The following is a 22,778-nucleotide window of genomic DNA, read 5'->3' as shown; positions in this document are numbered from 1 at the left end:
CCCGCTCGGGAAACGTCACCACGCACGGACCCGCCTGCAGGCGTTGCATGCAACTGGTGGTTCGTCATGTTGAGCTCGCGGACTTGTATCTCACCCTGTCTGACCTGAGGAACAGCATCCTACTAACGGAAGGGAGAGTAAATGGTACTTTGAAAACTAGGTATCTTTCAGCTGTCCTGAGAATAGAAAAATATATAAACAAATAAATGAAAAAGTAAGCTGCGGAGTAAAAGTACAGTTCTTAATACAGGGTGCAGAGGAAAAATTAGTCAAGCACAAGAACAGTATAAGTAAAGTAAACGTGTAAATATATGATTTGAGCAGGTGCAGCGAGGTGTATCTAAATTGGATCATAGAGGACACGTTGGCCCCATCCCGAAATTCCCTGTCTTTTATTGTCATGGTCAATAAAAATATGTATTTCGTATTTCTTTGGACTTCTTTTCAAACACCTCATCTAAAAACTACGAACAAGCCATACAATTGGTTTCAGTAAACCTTTAATTGAAACTCAGCGGCTTGAAATAAAAGTGAATGGCTACAGCAAAAGTCCACATCTCATCATTGATCTGCTGACGTGTATGGGTTTCCACTATTTCACACATGCGTAGAACTCCAGACACGACTCAACGCACCTCAAACAAGTTAGCTCAAAGCACCTCACGCAAAACCGGAAAATTTGTTGTTTACATTTCACTATAAAGGCACACTTTGTATTTTTGAAACGTATTTTCGATTGAAAAACAAGTAATCACTTAAAATTAATGTCAAATCAACTGTTAATAGGCACTGGTAGTACAGTTAGGTCTAAAATTATTTTTAAGACTCTTTATTTTTTGATTGAACTTTTATTTTGAAATACAAAACCGGAAGTATGTTATCTCCCTCTACGAGTCGAAGCTGGTGCTATCATCAACATAGCGACCTGTGCTTTGGTGGAGTTTGACGTGGCACTCTGATTTCACTGAAGGCAGTAGACGGGAGAGAGGAGTCTGCCCAATATTCAGGTAATTATTGCCACTACTCTATTTACACATGCAGGAGGGGGAAGAAAAAACATTATCTAAGACACACCTAGCGTTATTTTTTTTTCTTGGTTAAAAAACAGGGTTTCCTGGTGCTGTGGAAAACTTTATAGTAATTTCCGCGTAGCTAGCAAGATGTTTTGTATCAATATGTATCAAATGTACTGAGCTGTCAGTTTACTCCGCTGTTTGGATAAGTTATCCTCTGTTATTTCAGCTAAAATTTATACACTTTAAAATAATTATAAGTGTGTAATTTTAGCTGGGTGTGAACAGAAGAAAGGCAGGGATGCTCGATGTTTAGCCATCATAACGGTCTTTGACGTGGCAATCCTCTGAAGTGACAGTCGCAATTAACCATCGAACAGAGAAATAGGTTTTATTTTACTCTCGTTGGATATTTTACTGGAACAACTGTTTTAACAACGTGTTATGAAGTTGTACAGGGTGTTCACTGAGTTGTTTTAACACAGCTGTTATTTTTGTTGACCCAGCTGTGATCCAACTTTTACTTTGAAACCCTAAGTAACCCCACAGGCCTACTTCTGAGTCATTGACTATGAATGATTCTTAGCATACTGACCACCTGTAGCACTAAACTTGAAAAAGTGAAAAGGTGTAGTTGAGTGGAAATATTCATAAAATTACCCTTATTTTTTATAAGCCCTTATATTAAGCAAAGATGTTCTGATTTAGTTAAATTGAAGGTAATGTTAAAGCAAGCAAAGCAAATCGCTTTAAAACTGTCATATAACTGTGTTCCTGATACAAAAATAGACATCTCACGTTTAAGATAATAATGAGAGGATAAGCCTGTCTTATCTATCAAGAGGCAATGTCAAAAGTCCATGTGACTGAGTGTTGATTGCATGAAGGAAAGTATCAGGTGTTGTTGGTGTGGTTTTATGAACATGCCACAAATGTGTTGAGGAAGAAGTTATTATTGTGGATGACAAATGGCAGGTTTTCACACTAGAAAAACAGTTTTTATTTTCTGAAGGACTGTCAATAGAAAAAGAAATATAAATTAAAAAAAATTCTGATACATACTTCTTATTTCAACAGGTTGTCAGAAGTTTCTCTCCTGGCATGAGAAGGCCCTAACACTCATACCAACATGAGTCAACAAGGTTATGTTGCTACACCACCCTACTCCCAGGCCCAGCCAGGGATGGGGGGTTACCAAGGTGGATTTGGAGCTGGTCCAGCACAGCCCCTCTATGGACACTATGGGGGACAGCCTCAGGCATTTACAGCTCCACCCACAGGTAAAACACTTCTACTACTAGATTGTTGCTACTTTTATTCAACAAGTTTGATCTTGCTTTGTTGCAAAGTCAGACAAGCAAGAACTGCTGTCAAAAGCTAACTTTGCCAAAGCTTTTAGATTTAAAAATTCTGAGGTGACAGAAATATCTTAAAATAGTGATTGTATGTCACTCACTGCAGCTTGTTTTGGAAAACATGTTAAAAGACTTTCAATTGCTATTATTTTTATGGCTTGTATATGAAATACAGACAGCAGAAGGAAAGACACAGTGGCTTTCGTAGCATTGTTTTTTTTTACAATCAAATCACTCTGACATGACCTGTGTTATAGATGGAAATGAAAAGAAAAAAGACATTGTTAAAATGAGCTCCAAGGGGGAAAAAAAAGGTCCCAAAATATCAAAACTGCCCTACTAAACATGTGTGGTAGACACAATTTGCAGCACAAAAATCTTGTGCTAGTATTTACATCCCAACACTTTATTTATATGATTCATATGTGATATGCAAATGATGTATGTGACTCACTGCAGGAATGATGAAACCCCCGGTCTCATCTGCTGCTGGCATGCCTCCACCTCCAGCGTCCAGTCAGTACAATCAGCAGAATGGTGCACACCCACAAAGGTAGCATTTTCACTCTGTACACCAGAATTTCTTTCTGAAATCAGTATATTCAGATGAAGAAGAAACACATTAATTGATGATTTATTGATCAATTTAGAGTTTGCTGCAATCAATGAGGTGTTTGGGTAATCGTGCCAGTGCCTGGCCCACATAGAAGCATATTCTCATTTTTTTCTCCAGATATCCTGCTCCACCTGCTTCGTCTGCTTATGGACAACCTCTACAGCCGCCATACAACAGTATGGCCTCACAGGCCCCGCCTCCAGCACAGCAGCTCACCAATCAGATGAGTGCTATGAACTTGGGCAACTACGGTAAGCTTGCCAAATACTGTGTCATTGAAGATGTTATTGAATTTACTACAGAATGTGACAAAGTTTAATTTAAAAGAGAAGCTTTTGTACATCATCATTTTCCACTATAGAGGATAGGAAAGAGCTCAAAACAATAACTGCATGCTTTACATTACCTGATCCTTGCAGCTCCAGGTCCCATGCAGAGCCCTCCTCCTCCAACAAGCTCTGTTGCCCAGCAGCCCTTCCAAACGGCTCCCCCTCCAGCAATGGGTCAGCCTCCGATGCCCCCCCTCATGTCCCCTCAGATGTCTCCACCACAGTCACCTCCAGCCTCTATGGCGATGGGAGGCCCACCAATGACAGGACCACCCATGGCAGGCATGGCAGGCATGGGTAGACCCTTTACCGGACCACCTCCTACAGGCCCTGGAGGTTTCCAGCAGCCTGGTCCTGGACCTGCCAGTCCCTTAGGATACCAGCAGCAACCAGGTCAATATATCACCCAGAAAAAAAGTGCTCTGAAAAAGATATTCAATTAAAAAAAAAGAGTAATCTAAGTTGCACCTATAGTAATTCAACCACACAGACATAAGCATTTCATGTAATAATTCATTATAAACACAACATGATTCTCTGCTGAGGTGTCTCTGCGTCATAGAGCTATTTTCTCAGCTGAATAGGAGCCTGGCAGGATCACTTGTCTTTGTCTGTTTGATAAACATGAAACAAAGATGATCTCAGTTCTAATAGTCCCACAGTTATTTTAGTTTTTAATCACTCAGCTGAAACTGAGTCAAAAACAAAACTAAAAAAGCAGAACTTCTGGCTGTTTGTGTTTGAATATACAGGTCCATATGGCGGACCAATGGCTGGGCCCATGCCAGGCATGCCAGGGGCCTTTCCTGGTGCACCAGGTGGACTGGCAGGACCACCTCAAAAGAAACTGGATGCTGACTCCATCCCAAGCATTGTGAGTGAACTCCTATAGTTGTTCACGTACCAACATATGTCATTCCTTATAGTTTGACCTGAGGGAGTATCTTGTCAATATCAACATTCAAAATTTAAAATATTTACTCAACACAACAAGAGTCACCTACTGTTGTATGTAACTTGATTGTTTTAGACTCAAGTCATTGAGGAAGACCAGGAAAGACAAGGAGGACAAGTCTACAACACAAACATTAGAGGGCAGGTTCCACCTCTGGTCACCACAGACTTCTCAGTGCAGGATCAAGGTAACTCATGGCATCATTTAACTCCTCTTTTAGCATCAGAAACACACACAGTAGGTGAATTTTGTAGAGACTGTTAATATGTATGCAGTGCATCTTGTTGTCCAGATTTGAACTGTTGAATTGTATGTGTGTATTTCCATTAATTGGCCACAGAAAAAAACAGCTTGGTTAGTCACACCTTGACATCATATCTCTGGTCAAACATCCATCCACAAATTTACGGGGTTAAATGTAAAGACTAATGCAAAACAGAGACTATACGGGAGAATTGGTTTAAATTTCTGTTTTCATCCATACAAGAACAAGAACTTCTAATAGATCAGGCCTCCTCCTGATCTTTACTCCTACCATAGACGTACCATAAACACACAGGTCTTTACTGTGAAACAAACCCACTGACAAATACTGTGGTACCTTGACTTATGAGTGTCCTAACTAACAAGTTTTTTGATGTAAGTCGTCTCTCGGCGGCTGATTTTTTTGTTTTGAGTTGAGAGCTAAAATTTGGCTTCTGGTACCCTACCATTGGCTCAGTGAACGCCACAGTGAAAATGCAACATCACCCAGCATGTCTTACTTGTCCCCTTTAGGCGGTTAACTCACATTAGAAGCATCAGTGTTTTGCTTGCATTTGTGCTTGCAGATACTTTGCAATATTTTAGACTTTATTCAGAACAAAAACCCAGAAAAAATTGCAACTGGGCAACTGCGACGGCGCTAAATAATAACACTGCCTTTCTCATTCTAGAAACATTCTGAAAAGGCGGATTAAACAGACCTCATTGGACAGGCTTTTATAAAAAAAATGCCTGCAAATGACAAAGAGGAAGGCGTGGGAAAGATACACTTTATAAAACCAGTTTATTGCAGTGTATTCTTTTCTTTTGTTTGTTTGTTTGTTTGTTTTAAATACAATTTACCTTATTTCTAAGTGCATTTTCCTTGTCTGAAAAACATGTATAAAGAAATTGCGACATTTCTTGGGGTGGTCTGAAACAGAATAATGGCTTATTAAGTCATTTCAACGAGGAAAACTGATTTGACAAGCAAGTAATTTCAGTTACAGACTGTGTCATAAAAAATGAACCCTTAAGTCAAGAAACCACTTTAGATTTGCTCATGACCAAACTGAACAGAAAAGCTGCAACCTAATCAACGTGAATCTGTTGCTGTCATAAGTTTGTACAAAGTTTTAACTCCCTTTAGAACCTCAGTCCTCCTCCATGTGTCTTATGTGCTGTGAATATTGAATGATGAAAGAAAATATAAACATACATTCTGCTGATGAGGGAGAGCCACAAGCAGAAAGAGTGGGTGAAATCAGCTGTGCATGGAGGGCAGGCAAAGTATAATGTGCTAGTTTGAGGATAAACACAAATTGGAATGTGAAAGTGATGCACATCTGAAAATAAGGAAATGCAATGCAGTTAAAAATGATTGTGATAGTAATTCATTAGATAAAAAAAAAAAAAAAAAACAAGTTTAAAGCTATTTGTGGGAGAGGCTTTGTAATGTCTCTTTATTTTCAGCATCATTACTGACCCTTCTTTTTTCATACTTCAGGCAATGCCAGTCCCAGGTTCATGCGCTGCACCACCTACACCCTCCCCTGCACCGCTGATTTGGCTAAACAGTGCCAAGTACCTCTGGCTGCCATTGTTAAACCCTTCGCCAGTTTGCCAAAGAATGAGGTAAGTTACACACAACTTAAAGAAAAAACATGAAATAATCAGTGGCCAAGAGGAAAAATTTTTTTAAATGGATAGTATTCGTGTTGATATGCACAAATGTCCCCAACAGATTTTGGTTTCATACTTCCTTCAAGCTGTGTTTGGAGGCACTCATCAACTGAGTACATGTGATACAGCTTTGTGCCCAGATTGTTGATGAATGTTGTCTCACTGTGTGTGTGTTTACGCATATTTTCAGACAGTTTGCACTTTTCTGTCACACTCTGTAAAGGAAAGAAAATCACACAATGCAAAAATCCTCTAATGCAGTCCTCAGTTCTATATATGGAAAACGCTGCATGCAGGGAACATTCAGCACACAACAAAAGCCTTCATCTTTGCTTTGTCATCTTGAGACCACTGCTGACAAAAAAAAAGTAAAGAGGTTGCAGGTGGATTTTGTCATTTTTCTCTGAATTTAGATGTAATTAAACAGAGTAGGATAAATATTTATATAAATGTTTAATCTGAAATTTAATAATCTTTAATCTAAAGAAGATTAAAATGAGACTGAAGTTGCTTCTTCTTGTCTGTACTACAAAAGTTAATCTAACTTGTTCTGACCGTCCAAGAATCCTGTCTTGGATGTCTTCTCTCTACTCTTGCCTTGTCCCAGACACCAGTTGCCCTTTTGAGGTAATGTTGGCCTTTTTTGGTAATGTTAGCTTTCTCCCATGTGGCCTGAGGCTAATTAGCTAATGTGAGATCTGCAGGGACCTCTGGAGAAGACAGAGGGTTTAGACAAAAGGAATCAAACTTGAGTGTTTCTAGTGCAGCATGAAGCAAGCTCACTTTAAAATTGACAAACTGTATCCTCAGAAATTGTTCAGAGTATGTGGCTGTCTTCTGATGCTCTGTGCATTGTTTGGTGATCCAATAGGTTTGGCTTTCTTCAGAAGCTAAACCGCCTTGAGACAACATTAACACTTCCACTCTGCACCTTGATGTCTCCGGTCTAAAAATAAAACTGCTGGCTGGCATGTGTGCTTGTGTCTAATAGCTGAGGAGTTCATCTTGAAAGCATTTCAAGTAATGTTGAGCCAAAGCTTGCAGAGAATTTGAAATGAATCAGGTTTTGACAGTCTCCATTACCCCCCGTGTCATGATGTGTGTATTTAACATCCCTGAGATAGACTGATGCTTTGTATACGAGAGTGCAGTGTATATTGTTTGGGTGTCATGGAATCAGAGATGCTTCAGACAGAGGACAGTGTGTGCTAAGTCCAGGAACTATTTCATCACTGAATAAAGGGAATGTAGACACTTTACAACACACGAGGGAAATGAGCTGCTCTGCCAAGCTGTTTGGCATCGACAGAGAAGATTTGGCAAATTTTTCACGAGCACAACCCACATACTTATGGTTGCCGGTAGATGTCAGACAATTTGCAAATTAAACATGCTTTGCAAAAGGAAAAAAAAACAACCACATTGATGAAAAACACAAAGAAAAACAAGACAACACAAATGCATGTGAAAAAACACAATGGAACACAGTGGCTACTGAAGTTAAAAGAGATCAAAAGGTCACTGGCAAATATTATGGAAATATCAGTACCACAAAGAATATAACAAGGAGAGACCCCTATTAAGCTATATTTAACATGGCAAGTTAAAAAAGAAAACAGTATTTCACCTACTGTCACAATGTTTCTGTGCCCATTGGGAAATACACTAAATTTAAACTCTTTTTCTTGTGTGATGGTGTTTTTTCTTTTTGCGAAGTGTTTTTATTTAGCCAATCGTCTGACACCTTCCCACCACTGTATATACTCAGCTCTGCCACTTATCCCACAAATGCATGTTCCTTACAAATGTGTCGAAAAAGAAGAGAAGTAAAGAGAATTTTCAACACTGTAAGATTTTCACCCAGAGACATTGTTAGAACAAAGCTATGATCTACCAAACACAAATTTTGTTACTTTTTGTGCTAAGTTTTTACCACTTTTGTGTCCCCCTATGTAGACTCCTCTTTATCTCGTGAACCATGGTGAACCAGGACCGGTTCGCTGCAATCGATGCAAGGCCTACATGTGTCCCTACATGCAGTTTATTGATGGAGGCCGTCGCTACCAGTGTGGTTTCTGCAGCTGTGTCAATGAAGGTACAGTTCAATGTCACCCTTAACTTTTTTGGCAGCCAGAAAAAGAAACCTCTATATTATTTTATTTCAGAGAACATAGAGCATAGTTAAAATTTGTTTTCTTGTTTCGCTCTAGTTCCAGTCCAGTATTTTCAACATCTTGACCACATGGGCCGGAGGGTTGACTTCTATGAGAGACCTGAGCTGTCTCTGGGGTCCTATGAGTTTGCAGCCACCCTGGAGTACTGCAAGGTGAGATACATCTACTAATATATATTTGTGAATTATTTGTTATCATAATTATGCTTATTAAAAGATTTTATAGAGGAACCTGAGCTTGCATGGCAAGAGTAGAGTGGAAAAGGAAAGGGCTGTCATTCTAACAATGGTCAGGTCAGCTATCCACTGTAGATACTATTTATAATGAAATAGCATAAAATAGAAAATACTTTATGTATCTCGGATGAGAAATTCAGGAGTCACAGCAGCAATCAAGAAAACTAAAGTAAGAAAGTGAATAGAAAGTGTAAAAAGGTCTATAAGAAAATAGAAGATGACAGCTTGTCCATCATTGTCCAGTTCAGCCAGCCTCCACCTCCACAGGGTCCAGGACTGAGCTTCTTCAGCAGTCTGTTCAGTCTCTGTCTCCTGGATCCTGTCTGCTCACAGCAGGTGAAGCTCTTCTAATGAGGCGTTGATGTCTGGTGTTAGCTCCATTAGCCATGTCAGTGAATAGCATGATGCTACTCTGCCGTCTGGTATTCCCCTCTGTTGCTGAGTTAGCACGGCTAGCTCATCTTGTTGTAGATAGATTTTACGTTCCCAATAACGATGGATGGAAGGACAGGTTCTTCTTTGCTCACACCTCAGTACCAGCCCGTTGTCCTCACATCCTTCTCCTCACCTTTTGGGGAAACATCAGGCCTTGCACCAGTTAGCATTGACATGCTACAGGCTGCTAACAGCTGATTTCACATGTAAACAATGCAGCCATGGTTACATGTAGGATCTCCAGACAAACAAAGGAGCAAAATTAGTAAAAATATCACTGAAGACGAAACCAGTTTGGTGTCCATAACCAACAAATGAGCAATACAAAGTAATGATCCACTCCAAATACAAAGATTACGAAAAAGAGACAAAAATATTACAAGAAACGGACAAAGAAGAGGGAGCTGCCACAACCAACAGGATGGTGCCTGACAGTAATAAGCCTCTTCTTAGAGCCCTATCCCTAAAAATCTGAACTATACCTTTAAACAAATATATGCTTCATAATTCAGCTCCAGCAGTCATCTTTAAGGCATTCTGTTATTCATCATCAGCTGACCACCTCCAAACTGTATGGGACAGAGTTTTCAGCTGAGTCCTAACACAAAAAGAGAGAGCAATAGCTGACGACTGCGTGTCCCCACTGAGGCTGTGGGTTTTCGGGAACAACATAAGAGAGTTCAGTGTGAGTGGACAAAGCTGAGTCACTCTCCTGTCCTACTTTTTCTGTTTATTATGATTTATAAACAGCCTCTGCAGGCCAGATATTAAACAAAGCCTGCAAGGTGAGTGCTTGTCATGGATTGTAGCTGTGGAAACATAACAATCCCCCCCTACACACACACCAACACACACACATACCAACACACACATTACTGCCATCCATCCAGGGATTTACAACTGTCATGGTTCCCTTCACAATCACCATAACTTATAAACAAGTTTAAGAAACTCTCTGATTTGAGCTTATTAAAGAGCTGAAGTCTGCACAAGGATCTGTGTTCCTCATTTCCTGTTCACATCAGGTATTTAAAGCCATGTTACCTTGAGCATTTTCCAAATAGCAACCAATTCACCTTCTTCCCACACAGAACAACAAGGCTCCAAACCCTCCTGCCTACATCTTTATGATTGACGTGTCCTACAACAACATTAAGAGCGGACTGGTCAAACTGATATGCGACGAGCTGAAGACTCTGCTGGACGATCTGCCCAGGTAAACCCAAGAAATATGAAAATGACACAATATCGCCACCGAATGTAAAAAGCTCAGACCTGTTTGAAATGTAAGATGTATTCTGTTCAAATCAAACCTTCCAAAAATGGACTTCTCCTAGGTTTTCTCAGTGGACAGGTTTGCCAGGGGCTGGTATGCGTTAGTGACTACACCAAAAATGGAGATGTTATTGTGCAGATTCTCTAAAACAACAATCTTTGTGTTGAGACAGCTCTTACTTTGTGGTCAACTTGAATCCAGACAATTTTTAATGTTTGCACGGTACAGGACAAGACCCCTCGCTGTTTTGCTCTTGAAATAAGTCGAAAAAAACTTATTTTCTTTGCTCCTCCTCATTAGTGCCAGCAGCAATATACTCTGATCTGTCATGACATCATCCTGAAAACACGCTGGAGATAAGCCCCATCTTCAGCTGTGTTTAAATCTCTTTACTTTTGTTTCAACGGGCGCTCAGATTAAAGCATTTTGACACTTTGCATTTTAAATGACTCATGTAACACTGAAGTATTTGCTTAATGCCCTTCAGTGAAGATAAAAGTTTGAGTCTAGTTGAAGTAAATAGAGATGTAGACACAGACTTGTAGTTTAATCGCTTACAGGATCTGTGACTTACGATCACAGAGCAGCTGAGGGCTCATACTTGACCTATGGCGTGCCTTTTTCTTTTCCAGTAACAGTTTTAAAGCAGCATTACACGTTCCTTAGTGTGTCTACATGATTTAAGGAGAGAAACTTTGGTTCAAGTGTCAGTAAAGAATGCAATAAAATCATGGCCAGGGTGAAAGGTTTTAATGTGTGGTTTTGGTCCCAGGTTAACTCCTCAGCTGACAGTGTCCTGGTGTTTATCAGTGGCGTATGCTGCCCTCACAGAATGTGATCTTGTGCCAAGCTGGACAGCTTCTTAACTATCAAAAAGTCTTCATTCAGAGAGCCTGCTTGTTTTGGATTTTATTTGAGTTTTGACCATAGTTGGACAAATGTAAAACTGAAACATTACAGAGAAAATAAAATCGATCAAGCACTGATGTGTTTATAAGTATGATGTTAGGCGCTAACTTCAACTGTGTAATTTTTTTTTAAACGGTTTGACTGCTGACCAAAACATAAAAGAAAACTTATAGCATGAAATCATCACAAAATACATTTGTTTAGTGCATTTGTGCACATTCTGCTTACAGACGAATGATCTCCAAAGAAAAAGAAAAAGTTTAGAAACGTAATCAATACATTGATTTTGGCTCTGTCTTTTTTCTCTGTGCTAAATATCAGACGTAGCTAACAAGAACACTGAAACACCAAAGCCAGGTGGACGTCATGCATGGTAGTGAGAGGGCTTGCTCTGTCTGTCGATGTATGAAAACCAAATAAGAATGCCAGAGAAGGAGCGCTCACTCTGATCCTTTTTTTAAAAGCTAACCGAGAATAGTTTCTTTTTAACTTTTTCAATCAATTTTAAAATCTTATCCACTTTCCTATGCATGCAAATGCAATTTGCTTACTTAATTTTAATGACAGCACAGAGCAGTTCTAGCAAGGATCTGTAGTCAGACATTAGGTAGATTTCATTATAGGCGAAGTCTAAAACTGGGAAAAGAATAATTGCTCGTAAACAAAGGAAAAAGTATTGAACAATTGTTGATTGGTTTAAGTGAGTGGTTAGATTTGTGCCAAAAAGAATTAAAAAAAAAAATTGCAAACAAAAAATAAATAATGTGAGAGATATAATCTAACTCAAGCAAAAAATGTATTAATTGCAATCAAAATATTTGTGTAATTGTGTAAATAGTAAGTCTTATAGTTTTCTTATCATCAGTTCTTTTGTTTACAGCTCTGTCTTTTTTTCTCACTCATCAGACTTTTGTTCTCAATGTCACATGTCTCGTTTGCGCTGCTTAGTTTTTGATTGCGAATTTTGGCACAAACCTCTCGAGTTGTTTGAGTCTTTTTGGCACAAATCTAATTCCATATAAGGACACGGTCACTCTGGCAAACCCTACTGTGCTTCCGGTTTGGAACCATGCCGTGTTTGAGCACGATTCACTTCTCTGTTTTGGTACGCTTCAAAGGGGTGGGCTTCGGCACAGTTTACTTTATGCACGAGTGCAAGCATGCGGACAGCGCGTGTGATCCATGACTTATGATCGCAGTGAGTGCTCCTCTCAACAATAATTTTAAACAAAGCAGGGCGTTAGAGGACTGTGTGGGACCAAAATGACTTACCATCAGTCTTAAAGTCCCTAAAAGTGTAGCAATGCTCTCTGTGTCTCATTGCTGACTCTGATAAGATTGCGCTTCGTGTGAAAGACGCTTTACGATGATGTAGGCGGGCCATGCACAGTTGTGATACCCACTTAAGTCTGGTTCATATTGGAGTAATGTCAGTATGGCATGTCTTGAACAGCCAGTGTAACCGCGCCAAAAGTCGACTGAGGTCCAAAAAAATAACAAGCAAACTGTTAGCTGTCCCTCCATGTGTACTTGGATTTTGTGACCCATAAGCATTACTTTCTTCATTTTTTGTCTTTAAAAGATTGAGTTTTAATTAAATATCAATAGACAGGCTTGGATTGAGATTTTCAAAAGTCAATCTGATTGTTATCGCATGTTTTTTTTTTACCTTTTAAAAAATCACTCTGAGGTGTTTTGTGGGGAAAGAAACTAGGCGGAACACCTTGAAACTCACTGATTATCTTTCCCCGTCACCAGAGAGGAAGGAGCAGAGAGCTCTGCCATCAGAGTGGGCTTTGTCACCTACAACAAGATCCTCCACTTCTACAACGTGAAGAGCGCTCTGGCCCAGCCACAGATGATGGTCGTGTCGGACACAGCTGAGATGTTCCTCCCACTGCTGGACGGCTTCCTCGTCAACTACCAGGAGTCCAGGGCTGTTATCTTCAAGTAATATTTCAAGGATTAGTTTTTATCTTGGACGCCTCATGCTGAAGAGGGAATTCTCTGTAGCTTAAACTAGCTAAAGAAAATAAATGTTTATACGTTTATCCTTAGGTTGACAACTGTTTTAAGAGTCTTTCTTTTACTAGACTTCAGAGTGATGAAATAACCAAACCATAATCTCGCCCCTCTTCTCTCCAGCCTGCTGGACCAGATCCCTGACATGTTTGCCGACACAAACGAGAGCGAGACGGTCTTTGTCCCTGTCATCCAGGCTGGCGTGGAGGCATTCAAGGTTAGCCACAGTGCGACGTCTGTTAACACCAAGAGGGAGTGCAGAGGGCTCCTGAAATCATGCATGGCTGCTGTTGACTGTTGATTTTGGACAGTGCAAGATCAGACGTCATTAACACCACTGGACACCCATTAGAAAAGCAGTATTTCTCAATCTAATCCTCTCTTATCAAGAGGTCTATTAAAAAATTTAAGAAGCCAAAACACACAATGGCTGGTTTTCTTAAAAAAAAAAAAAAAAATCAATGAATTTAATCTAAAGGAGAAGTAGAAGCTAAAGAGGAAAGCTGAAAACACTCCAGATGAGTTGGCATTGACATGAAAATTCAGTAAAGTGACCAACTCTTGGTTTTATTCTCTCTTCCCGTTATGTTTGTGTTTACTCTAAAGTCCGACAAACTTTCCCAGTGATGTGAGGTCAGTCCTTTGGCATGCAGTGGAGGAAAAGTTCACACAGCTTTTAATTGGAAGCAGTTGTAATATTACACAACAGCACTGAGTCTGAGACTTATTTATTTATTCATGCCTGCTCATGTTCATATTGTTTTTCAGGGTATGGCTCACTTCTTTATCTGTTCTTTATCTGTTTGTTTTGCCAGCAGGGTAGACTTTTCTCTGTGATGTTTATTGTTCTGAAACGATGCGACTGGCTGCATGGTTTAAATGCAAAGCCACAAAAACAAAGTAAGGAACATGCTACACACTTCAGGGTTATTAAGTGTTTTTCTGTCTCCCCTACAGGCGGCTGAATGCAGCGGGAAGCTCTTCATCTTCCAGTCCTCCATGCCCACAGCAGAGGCCCCTGGCAAACTGAAGAACAGAGATGACAAAAAGCTGGTCAACACAGAGAAGGAGAAAGTAAGGAACTTTTTTCTGTTCAGATAAAGCTCAAACTTAAATTCTGAAACTTAATCTCACCCCTCTGACTCTCCTCCAGACTCTGTTCCAGCCTCAGAAAGGAGTGTACGAGCAGCTGTCGAAGGAGTGTGTGGCACAGGGCTGCTGCGTGGATCTCTTCCTCTTCCCAAGCCAGTATGTGGACTTGGCCACCATGGGTGATGTGCCTTCACATACTGGAGGCTCCGTCTACAAGTACAACAACTTCCAGGTACTTCAGAGCAGCTTACAAATAATGTATGAGACCTTAAAGCCCAGACTTTAAGCTCCTGATCCTTTTTATAACAGCGAAAGGTCAAAGTTTACACATAGTGGATGGATTTGGAGCCTAAAATAAAAGCATGGGAAATCACTTTACACTGTAACACACACCACAGACTGAAGCAGAGCAGTTACAGTGAACAGCTTCTCTTGGTTTATCAGCATTTGACACACTTCTAACAACACTGCCATCTGCTGGTTAGACCTTGTCCAAATACGTCTGTCTTACTGACTGATGTGATGTTACCAGGTGGAGATTGATGGACAGCATTTCTTGAGAGACCTGAGGAAAGATGTGCAGAAGAGCATCGGATTTGATGCCGTTATGCGAGTCCGCACAAGCACAGGTAAGGCATGGACCATAGACTGTATATAGTGTGGACAGCGTAGCTCCGCCATTTATCTTTGTATAGTTTTGAAGCCAAAATACCCTTGTTGCAGACGCAGCCATTAGTAGCGGTTGTGCAGCCAGAGTCTTCCCAGTAGAGACTGAGAATTCTGGGAGAATCTGAGAAGAGCCGGATGACAAAAATAATATTTTTTTTGTCTTTCGAGAGTCTAATCACTTCTTGGCTCTACCTCCTGACATGTCATGGGCTGTGACCCAAGGTTAAAATAGTTTTGGATTTGTCATTATAGTTTAGTTTTAGTTAGTTTTGACATTTTTTTTCCATTATAGTTTAGTTTTAGTTAGTTTTGACATTTTTTTCCCATTATAGTTTAGTTTTAGTTAGTTTTGACATTTTTTTCCCATTACAGTTAAGTTTTAATTAGTTTTAGAGCGGGCATTCTAGTTTTTATTTAGTTTTGATTTTTGCAACAAGGCTCACTTTTAGTTTAGTTTTAGTTTAGTTTGAGTTTTTTCATACCTTATCAACCAGGTGCAGGATTCAAAAAGGTCAGAGTAAATATTTTGTAATACAGTTTATTTTCCAGTTCAACATAGTGCTCACTGCTCAGTCAATACTGATACTGAACTGGTGGCTGCTGCCTTAAACACATAAAAATAATATAAATTTTGTATAAAAAATATAAACATAAATTATATAAATAATGTTAACATGAATTAAATAAAAAAAAAACATAAATTATATAAAACAATGTAATATGAGCTTTTAATAATTAGAAACTTGGACTCTGTAACAATAAATGCAGACTCACATGAAATTAAACTGTTACAGATGCTCTGATTCATGTTTCGTTGCAGCACAGAGCACAGCCAGTCAGTGCAGTAAACAAACATGTCCCAGTATGTCGCTGTGATGGTGCCATACGGCGCTGACAACTGCCGAAAACTGTCATAAAATTGGTTGGGAAAATGTGTCAAAATTAATTTAAATCATTAAGGCTATCAATATTATCAGAAACTAAAACTAAGGGAATTTTGTCTTTAATTTTGGTTAGTTTCAGTTAGTTTTATGAACACAAGATACAGTTTTAGTTTACTTATCGTTTTTGTTTTCTTTTGTAGTTCTTTTCTAGTGCAATGTATTTTAAATTTTAGTTTTCCTTTTTAGTTTCGTTTTAGTTAACTATTATAACCTTGCTGTGAACTTTTGAACTTGATCTTTAGTCTTAGGTCAATTCAGGAGAAGAAGTGAGCTTTTAATGATCTCTATATTTGGGTGCACCTTCAGGCTTCAGAGCCACAGACTTCTTTGGTGCCATCCATATGAACAACACCACAGATGTGGAGATGGCAGCTGTGGATTGTGACAAGGCTGTGACTGTGGAGCTGAAACATGACGACACACTCAGTGAAGAGACAGGTGCTCTTCTGCAGGTATGTAACTCCCTCATTTAAGTAAATAAAAAAAACACCAATCAGGAGCTAAATCTTCATCTTTACATTCACATTTTTCCCAGTGTGCCTTGTTGTACACCACCATCGGTGGGCAGCGACGCCTTCGCATCCACAACCTCAGTCTGAACTGCAGCTCACAGTTGATGGAGCTCTACAAGAGCTGTGAGACCGACTCACTCGTCAACTTCTTTGCCAAATCAGGTAAAAAACTTTATTTTTAAAAATAACAGAGGGTTGTGTTTTAAAGAGTGCATGAAATATCTACTACTACTCCAATTATCTGTGAACTGGACATTATTTTAAGAGGGAGTCACTGAATGCTGTCAACCCGCTGCATCAGGGGATGTAATTTACTGCAGTTTCTTCCTGACCTGAGTTGATTTTACCCCATGCATCATTTGATAATCTGCTTATGCTCGCAGACTCATGAGAAAAAGAAATATGACTAGATAAAATGAGGACCACATGTTTCACATAAAGCACAGATGAGCCTGTCTGTAATCTGCGCAAAGCGAGCTCCAAGTACAGCTTAGTTATCGTTTCATGGACCTTCCTTTAGCCCCTTGTGCACTCAAATCTCCTGCTGTTTTATCTTTCATCTTGTGTTTCAAACCCCTCCTCATGCATTTTTCTTCTCCCATCTTCCCATGCCTCCTCAGCTTACCGTGCCATGTTGAACCAGCCGCTGAAGAATGTGAGGGAGATCCTGGTCAACCAGACGGCCCACATGTTGGCCTGCTACAGGAAGAACTGCGCCAGCCCGTCTGCTGTCAGCCAGGTCAGTACAGAGCAACACCAGCTTTGACTTGTAGCTACTTTATGGATATGTGTCCAGGAAATAACGTTGGAATCATGCCTCCATGTACAGCTGATCCTGCCCAGCGCCATGAAGGTGTTACCAGTCTACATGAACAGCCTGATGAAAAGTGCCCCCTTGGTCGGCAGCACTGAGCTTTCAACAGACGAAAGAGCCCATCAAAGGCTTTCGGTCATGGCCATGGGGGTGGAGGACACGCAGCTGCTGCTTTACCCACGTCTCATCCCACTGGTAGGGAACAATGCTCCTCACTCACAAAGATCCTCCTGAGTTTTACTGAAATGCTGCTCTTAAGAAAGGTCCTTTAAAAAGATTCACCATCAGAAGCACAGAATTGTTTGAGGGTGTGTTCACATCTGTGGCTCCTTTCCTTTATTCTGATTCAGGGGCAAAAATGATACAATTGTAGCAGTTGTCACTCGGTTCGTTTGTGTTCACAAGGCAAAAGTTGTAAACAAATGCCACATGCGATCAACTTTTTTCTGTCATTGGTCAAAAATCATACCCGCAAGTTTCCTTATCTTCATTCATTCACGTTTTACCCGCTTTCCACGTGTGTGGCTAGTTAGCGTTTTAGCATTTATCTGGCTCATATACCAGAGTGCGCTATATGACCAACATATGTAGTTTTTAAGAGTCCGGACTTCGATAAGGCACTTCATTTCTTCAACAATCCACATTTCTTCAATTTTTCGGTCTTTTCTTCTTCTGCTGCTGTTATTGATTCTTCTTCTCTTTCTTCTTCTACTGTTTGGACTGTACAGTTGTCATCCAGGCTCATTTCTGCCCCCATCACTACAGTGTGAGCCACAGTTATGAGTCAGTTGTGCCGGTTGTTGTGTTCTCACCGTACAAGAACCGCTACAGGGCTTGAATAGAAGTGAGCCAAGACCAATTATTTTTGGCGATCTCAACCCGCTTGCTTTGTCCCGCATCCGAGCACATGTACTGTGTTCACACATGCCCAAACAAACAAGGGTTTCTGCGGCACTGCTCACTGTCTCAGAACAACTGCCAAACAATCCAGGTGTGAATACACCCTGTGGTCTTGGAAACACCTCTTCAGTGCCCATATAAGGGCGTTAAGGAATCAGGATAGAAAAAAAATCAAACAGGAAAGCTTATATTAAAATGTAAAAGGGTCATACACCGGGCTCTAAATGTGAGACACAGTCTAGAAATTGTGCTGCTGGAAGTGAAACACTTAATATAAGTAAGAAAGTAAACTTTATTTATTTAGCGCTTTTCACAGACAAACTTCACAAAGTGCTTCACAGTGATAAAAGAGTATAAGAATACATAAAAGTTTATGTGTAATAGTATGCAGAGGTAGTATAGTTAAAAGAACAGGCATCAGGTATCAATAAAAAGGTACCAATAAAGTGCAGTTCTGAAACGTCTAGAATGCCTGCTGAAATAAATGTGTTTTAAGTTGCTTTTGAAAAACGTCTACTGAGAGAGCAGCTCTAGAGGAACATCGTTCGGTGGGCTGAAAGAGCGGTCACCCTGAGTCTTAAAAGGAGTCCCTGGGACCATTAGTAGATTCTGCCCAGCTGACCTCAGGTTACGTGTTGAGCTGTAGGGCTTAATGAGGTCAGCAATTAAAAGGGTAGCCTGCCCATGAAGGGCTCGAAAAGATAGCACTAGTGCGATCAGCAGCCTTGCAGCAGAGTTTTGGACAAACTGAAAATGAGTCAACTCCTTTTTATTCAGACAAGCGAAGAGGCTGTTGCAGTAATCAAGTCGTGAGGAGACAAAAGCGTGGATTATCATTGAAGCACAGTAGATGAAATCAGCTTCAGTTTTAAGTCAGAAAGTGGAACTTCACCTAACTGCTTTGTTTTTCTATTTTCAGCACAACATGGACCCCAGCAGCGAGGCCCTCCCCGCTCCAATGCGCTGCTCAGAAGAAGGTCTGTCAGACTCCGGCATGTACCTGCTGGAAAACGGCCACTCTATGTTTCTGTGGCTCGGCCAAGGCAGCCCGCCAGAACTCATCCAGAACCTCTTCAACGTGCCCTCCCTCGCTCACTTGCAAGGACACATGGTCAGAACAACAAAACATGCTCACGTGTTGAAAAAGCTGAGACAAAATCTGTTTCCAGAGATTTTCTTTGCTCTGTGGTATGGCAAGGAAATATTTGGCAATAGACCCAAGTCAGAGACACCTCGTAACTCAGAAAGACTGAACAAGTTTTACCTGAGAATAAACCTAAACCGACAGACTAATGATGTGTATTAAAAGTTGTACAAAGTCCAAGTCCATAAATAAAAAAAGACACAGCTGGGTCTTGATAGAGAAAGCCTTAGTATGTCATGTTCATGATGATCTAGTGCTGGTGACTCATAAACTTTCCTCAGGTCTTAACTAACCTCCCAAATGTGTTTCTTAGTCGTCACTGCCAGATCTTGACAATCCACTGTCCAAGAAAGTCCAATCCATCATCAGCGAGCTGCTGGAGAAGAGGCCAAACTCAATGAAGGTAAGTTGAAAAACTAAAAACCTTCAGCAACATTAAAACTGAGGAAAAGAAAAACATTTTGAAAACAGGAACACGTGTAGGGAGAAATTGGAGTGTTCCTTTCGATGATGTTTGTCTCCCTCTAGTGGAGCTTGTAAGGAATAACCTACCCCTGCAACACCAGACTTATTACAAGTTTTGTGAAGTACTCCATACAAGTTATCAGACATCATGTTTCAGTCTTTAAATATGATAGATGAAATGTTTAAGAGTAACAAAAAACAAAAAAATGATTTTATTTTAACAGAGAAAGCTCAGAATGGTTTGATCGACTTTTACTATGTTATTCCCATGGGTCCACCCCAAGAAGGTGATTGAGAAAATCATTTTGAGCTTCAAGTCCTAAGAAGACCATCCAGTGCTTTTCTTCCAAGAAAAAAAAAACAAAACTTTTAATTATTTCTTTTAAAACTTACTCAAAAGTAGGGCCTGCAGGAATTTTTGTACCTTGTTAGTTAACACAACATTCAAACTAGGCTCCTCTTCCTTGGTGTAGTGCCAGCAGCAGCACACACCCACAGCCTACAAAGCTGCATGAACACACTCACGGATGTAGGACAGACTCAAGAGCCGTGCTCTCTTCACCCTTGTTAAGACAAATAAGCTTAATCTGTTTGACGTTTTGTTTCACTTTGGTTGTGTTTTTCTTGCTCCGTGCTAAGTCTACTATCCTAGCCGCACAGGATAGCTCCTTCTACCTGCTAATCAACACGCAAAGTCACTTGCAAACTGGGCGCTCTGCGATTGGCTGAAGTAACCATGCAGAAACATCCCAGTACAACCAAAACATCTACATTCAGGCAGAGGAAGGGGTTGGGGCAGGCACAGACTCTGACACACACTTATGTTGCCTGTAGGAGACGATTAATCAGGATTATTCCTGGTAAAGATGACATTCTAGTTTTTAGATAATCCTTCAGACTCTACCTTTAAGCAGAACTCAAGCAAATTCTTGCGTCCACTGAAGTTATTCTTCTCTGCTGCAGTTATAGGTTTCTGTTTTTTAATAATTCTGCCCTTTATCATTATGAAAAATGAACATAGTTTTGATTCAGTCAACTTTTATTTATTGAGCACTCATTGGGAACAACTGGCACAAAAGGAAACAAATCTGCAGTTTAACAAAAGAGTCATAAAACTGCTTTTGTGAAGCAAATTTACTAAAACTTCAGAGGTCATAGGAAAATCATGAACACAGGACATGACAGGTAAATGTCAAACTGTTACTGGTCTTCTGTTCTACCAGAAATGGATCAAATTCACAGAATTTTCTCCTCTCTCAGCTCCAGATCGTCAGGCAGCGGGACAAACCAGACATGCTTTTCCGTCAGTTCCTGGTGGAGGATAAAAGCCTGCACGGCGGAGCTTCATACATGGACTTCCTTACCTTTGTTCACAGAGAGATCAGGCAGCTTCTTTCTTAACTCTTCTTGATGAAACACCAGTTGAGAAACCTGGACTCTGACTGACCAGGCATGAACTCCACAGGGTCGGTCAGGTCAGGCAGGTGGCTGCATTTTAACCTTAAAAGACGATCCACAGAAAAAAAAACTTTTCATGTGTTTTACAAAGACTGAGGAGAAACAAACATGGAAGCAGAGAAAAGCTTTTTGAGATTAACCAGCAAGAATCCAAAGCTGCCTTTCTAACTTCATTTGGTGTGCACACAATACAGTCTCTGCAAACACCAGCTTGTCAGTTGAAGAGGCTCTGGAGGAATGAAACCAACAGCACATCGGGTATTTACTGCACAAATACTCAGCGTGATGGACTGAAGAGGCCGGGACGACATCAGGGCCAGCGATTTAAGTACATTTTGGCACAAAGCCTGCTGGCACAAGCAATACAACATACATCTCCACCGTGCAGTCAAAGTATATTTCTCTTTGGAGTTTTTGTGGTTAGGAAGAGGGGTCATTTGTGGGAAACACCATTAATGTTTGCTTTAGAAATCAATTGGGTTCCCAGTCTTTGTTTAACACCACTCTCTATCTATGGGGAGCTACAGTAAAGAATACTTTTGATGCAAGAAATCTGTAAAGACATGTGACAGTATTCAAAGACTCAGTGAGACATTTGGTTTTGATCTCATCTTTGCTGTCCCTAGTGGTTCATGTATGAAGATAAACTCGACACAGAATATTAATAGTCCAAGAAACAGTAAATTCTCACATTTAAATCAAACATTCCTTTTCTCAAAACATCCTTTTGTTTGACCAGTTTTGGTTGTGTTATTATTTTCATTGTGCAGTGATGTAGAAACTATTTTGTGAAGGTCCTCTGAGGGTACAATAAAGCAACACATCTGCTGCTACTCCTTCATAACAAATCATCACGTGTCCTAACAAAGAATGTCTTTTTTCATTGCTGCATTTTTTCAGATGTGGGCTAGAAAATGGAAAGGATGCATGAAAGGGAAACTTATTTAAATGTGAAATGAGGGATAGACCGCTAATGATGCTGAAAGGCATCAAAGGGGGAAAAGTTTGAGAACCAAAAGTTTAAATCTGTATTCTGCAAAATTGTGATTGACCACATTTGACATTCCACTCCTTGATTTCAGCATCATACAGTGCTTGTTTTAAAGAGGGCTTCATTATAATTCATGTATGCATACAAAAACTATATCTAAGTGATCTATAAAAGTTTTTTCTAGATGATGCATTTGTGTTTTCCAAAAAATGACCATATGCCTTAAGAAGTCACTGTAAATATGTTTAACCGTGTTTCTCCTGGAGATCTGTGGATGATTTCATTATTCTTGGTTTGTGTGCAAACTCATCTCAGGATTTCAATTTAACTGGAAAGATGATTGGATGTTGTTTTTGAGTCATTACGGAGATGTCACATACATTTCATTCCAAGCTTTCACAAATTTGTCTGTATTAAATTGTTGACAAATAACTGTCTCTTTCTTTCCCTTTAGCTTTTAAAAAGCATTCAAGAATCACTTTCAATTCAGCGTACATAGAGGGAACAGTGATACAGGGCAGAAAATAGGTAATAAGCCCAAGT

At 40.0% G+C, this 22,778-nt stretch overlaps 1 protein-coding gene across 1 annotated transcript; it reads left to right on the top strand.

Moving 5' to 3' along the window:
• The first annotated feature begins 879 nt into the window (after positions 1 to 879).
• sec24d (SEC24 homolog D, COPII coat complex component) lies at positions 880 to 22,778 on the top strand. The gene is made up of 23 exons (XM_074662085.1): positions 880 to 1,007; positions 2,091 to 2,293; positions 2,828 to 2,921; positions 3,102 to 3,235; positions 3,404 to 3,706; positions 4,066 to 4,187; positions 4,344 to 4,455; positions 6,019 to 6,146; positions 8,151 to 8,289; positions 8,405 to 8,520; positions 10,131 to 10,255; positions 12,983 to 13,174; positions 13,370 to 13,463; positions 14,204 to 14,320; positions 14,400 to 14,570; positions 14,871 to 14,967; positions 16,258 to 16,403; positions 16,487 to 16,625; positions 17,084 to 17,202; positions 17,293 to 17,472; positions 19,097 to 19,288; positions 19,635 to 19,724; positions 21,047 to 22,778. Exons 2-23 carry the CDS (start codon positions 2,143 to 2,145, stop codon positions 21,185 to 21,187), a joined length of 3,102 nt encoding a protein of 1,033 aa, XP_074518186.1. The 5' UTR covers positions 880 to 1,007; positions 2,091 to 2,142; the 3' UTR covers positions 21,188 to 22,778.

This window comes from Halichoeres trimaculatus, unplaced genomic scaffold (assembly GCF_033239565.1).
Source record: "Halichoeres trimaculatus isolate MK-OKI-2021-1 unplaced genomic scaffold, fHalTri1.1 fHalTri1_scaffold_22, whole genome shotgun sequence".
Classification (NCBI taxonomy): Eukaryota; Metazoa; Chordata; class Actinopteri; order Labriformes; family Labridae; genus Halichoeres; species Halichoeres trimaculatus.
This window is presented reverse-complemented; position numbering and strand designations above follow the sequence as displayed.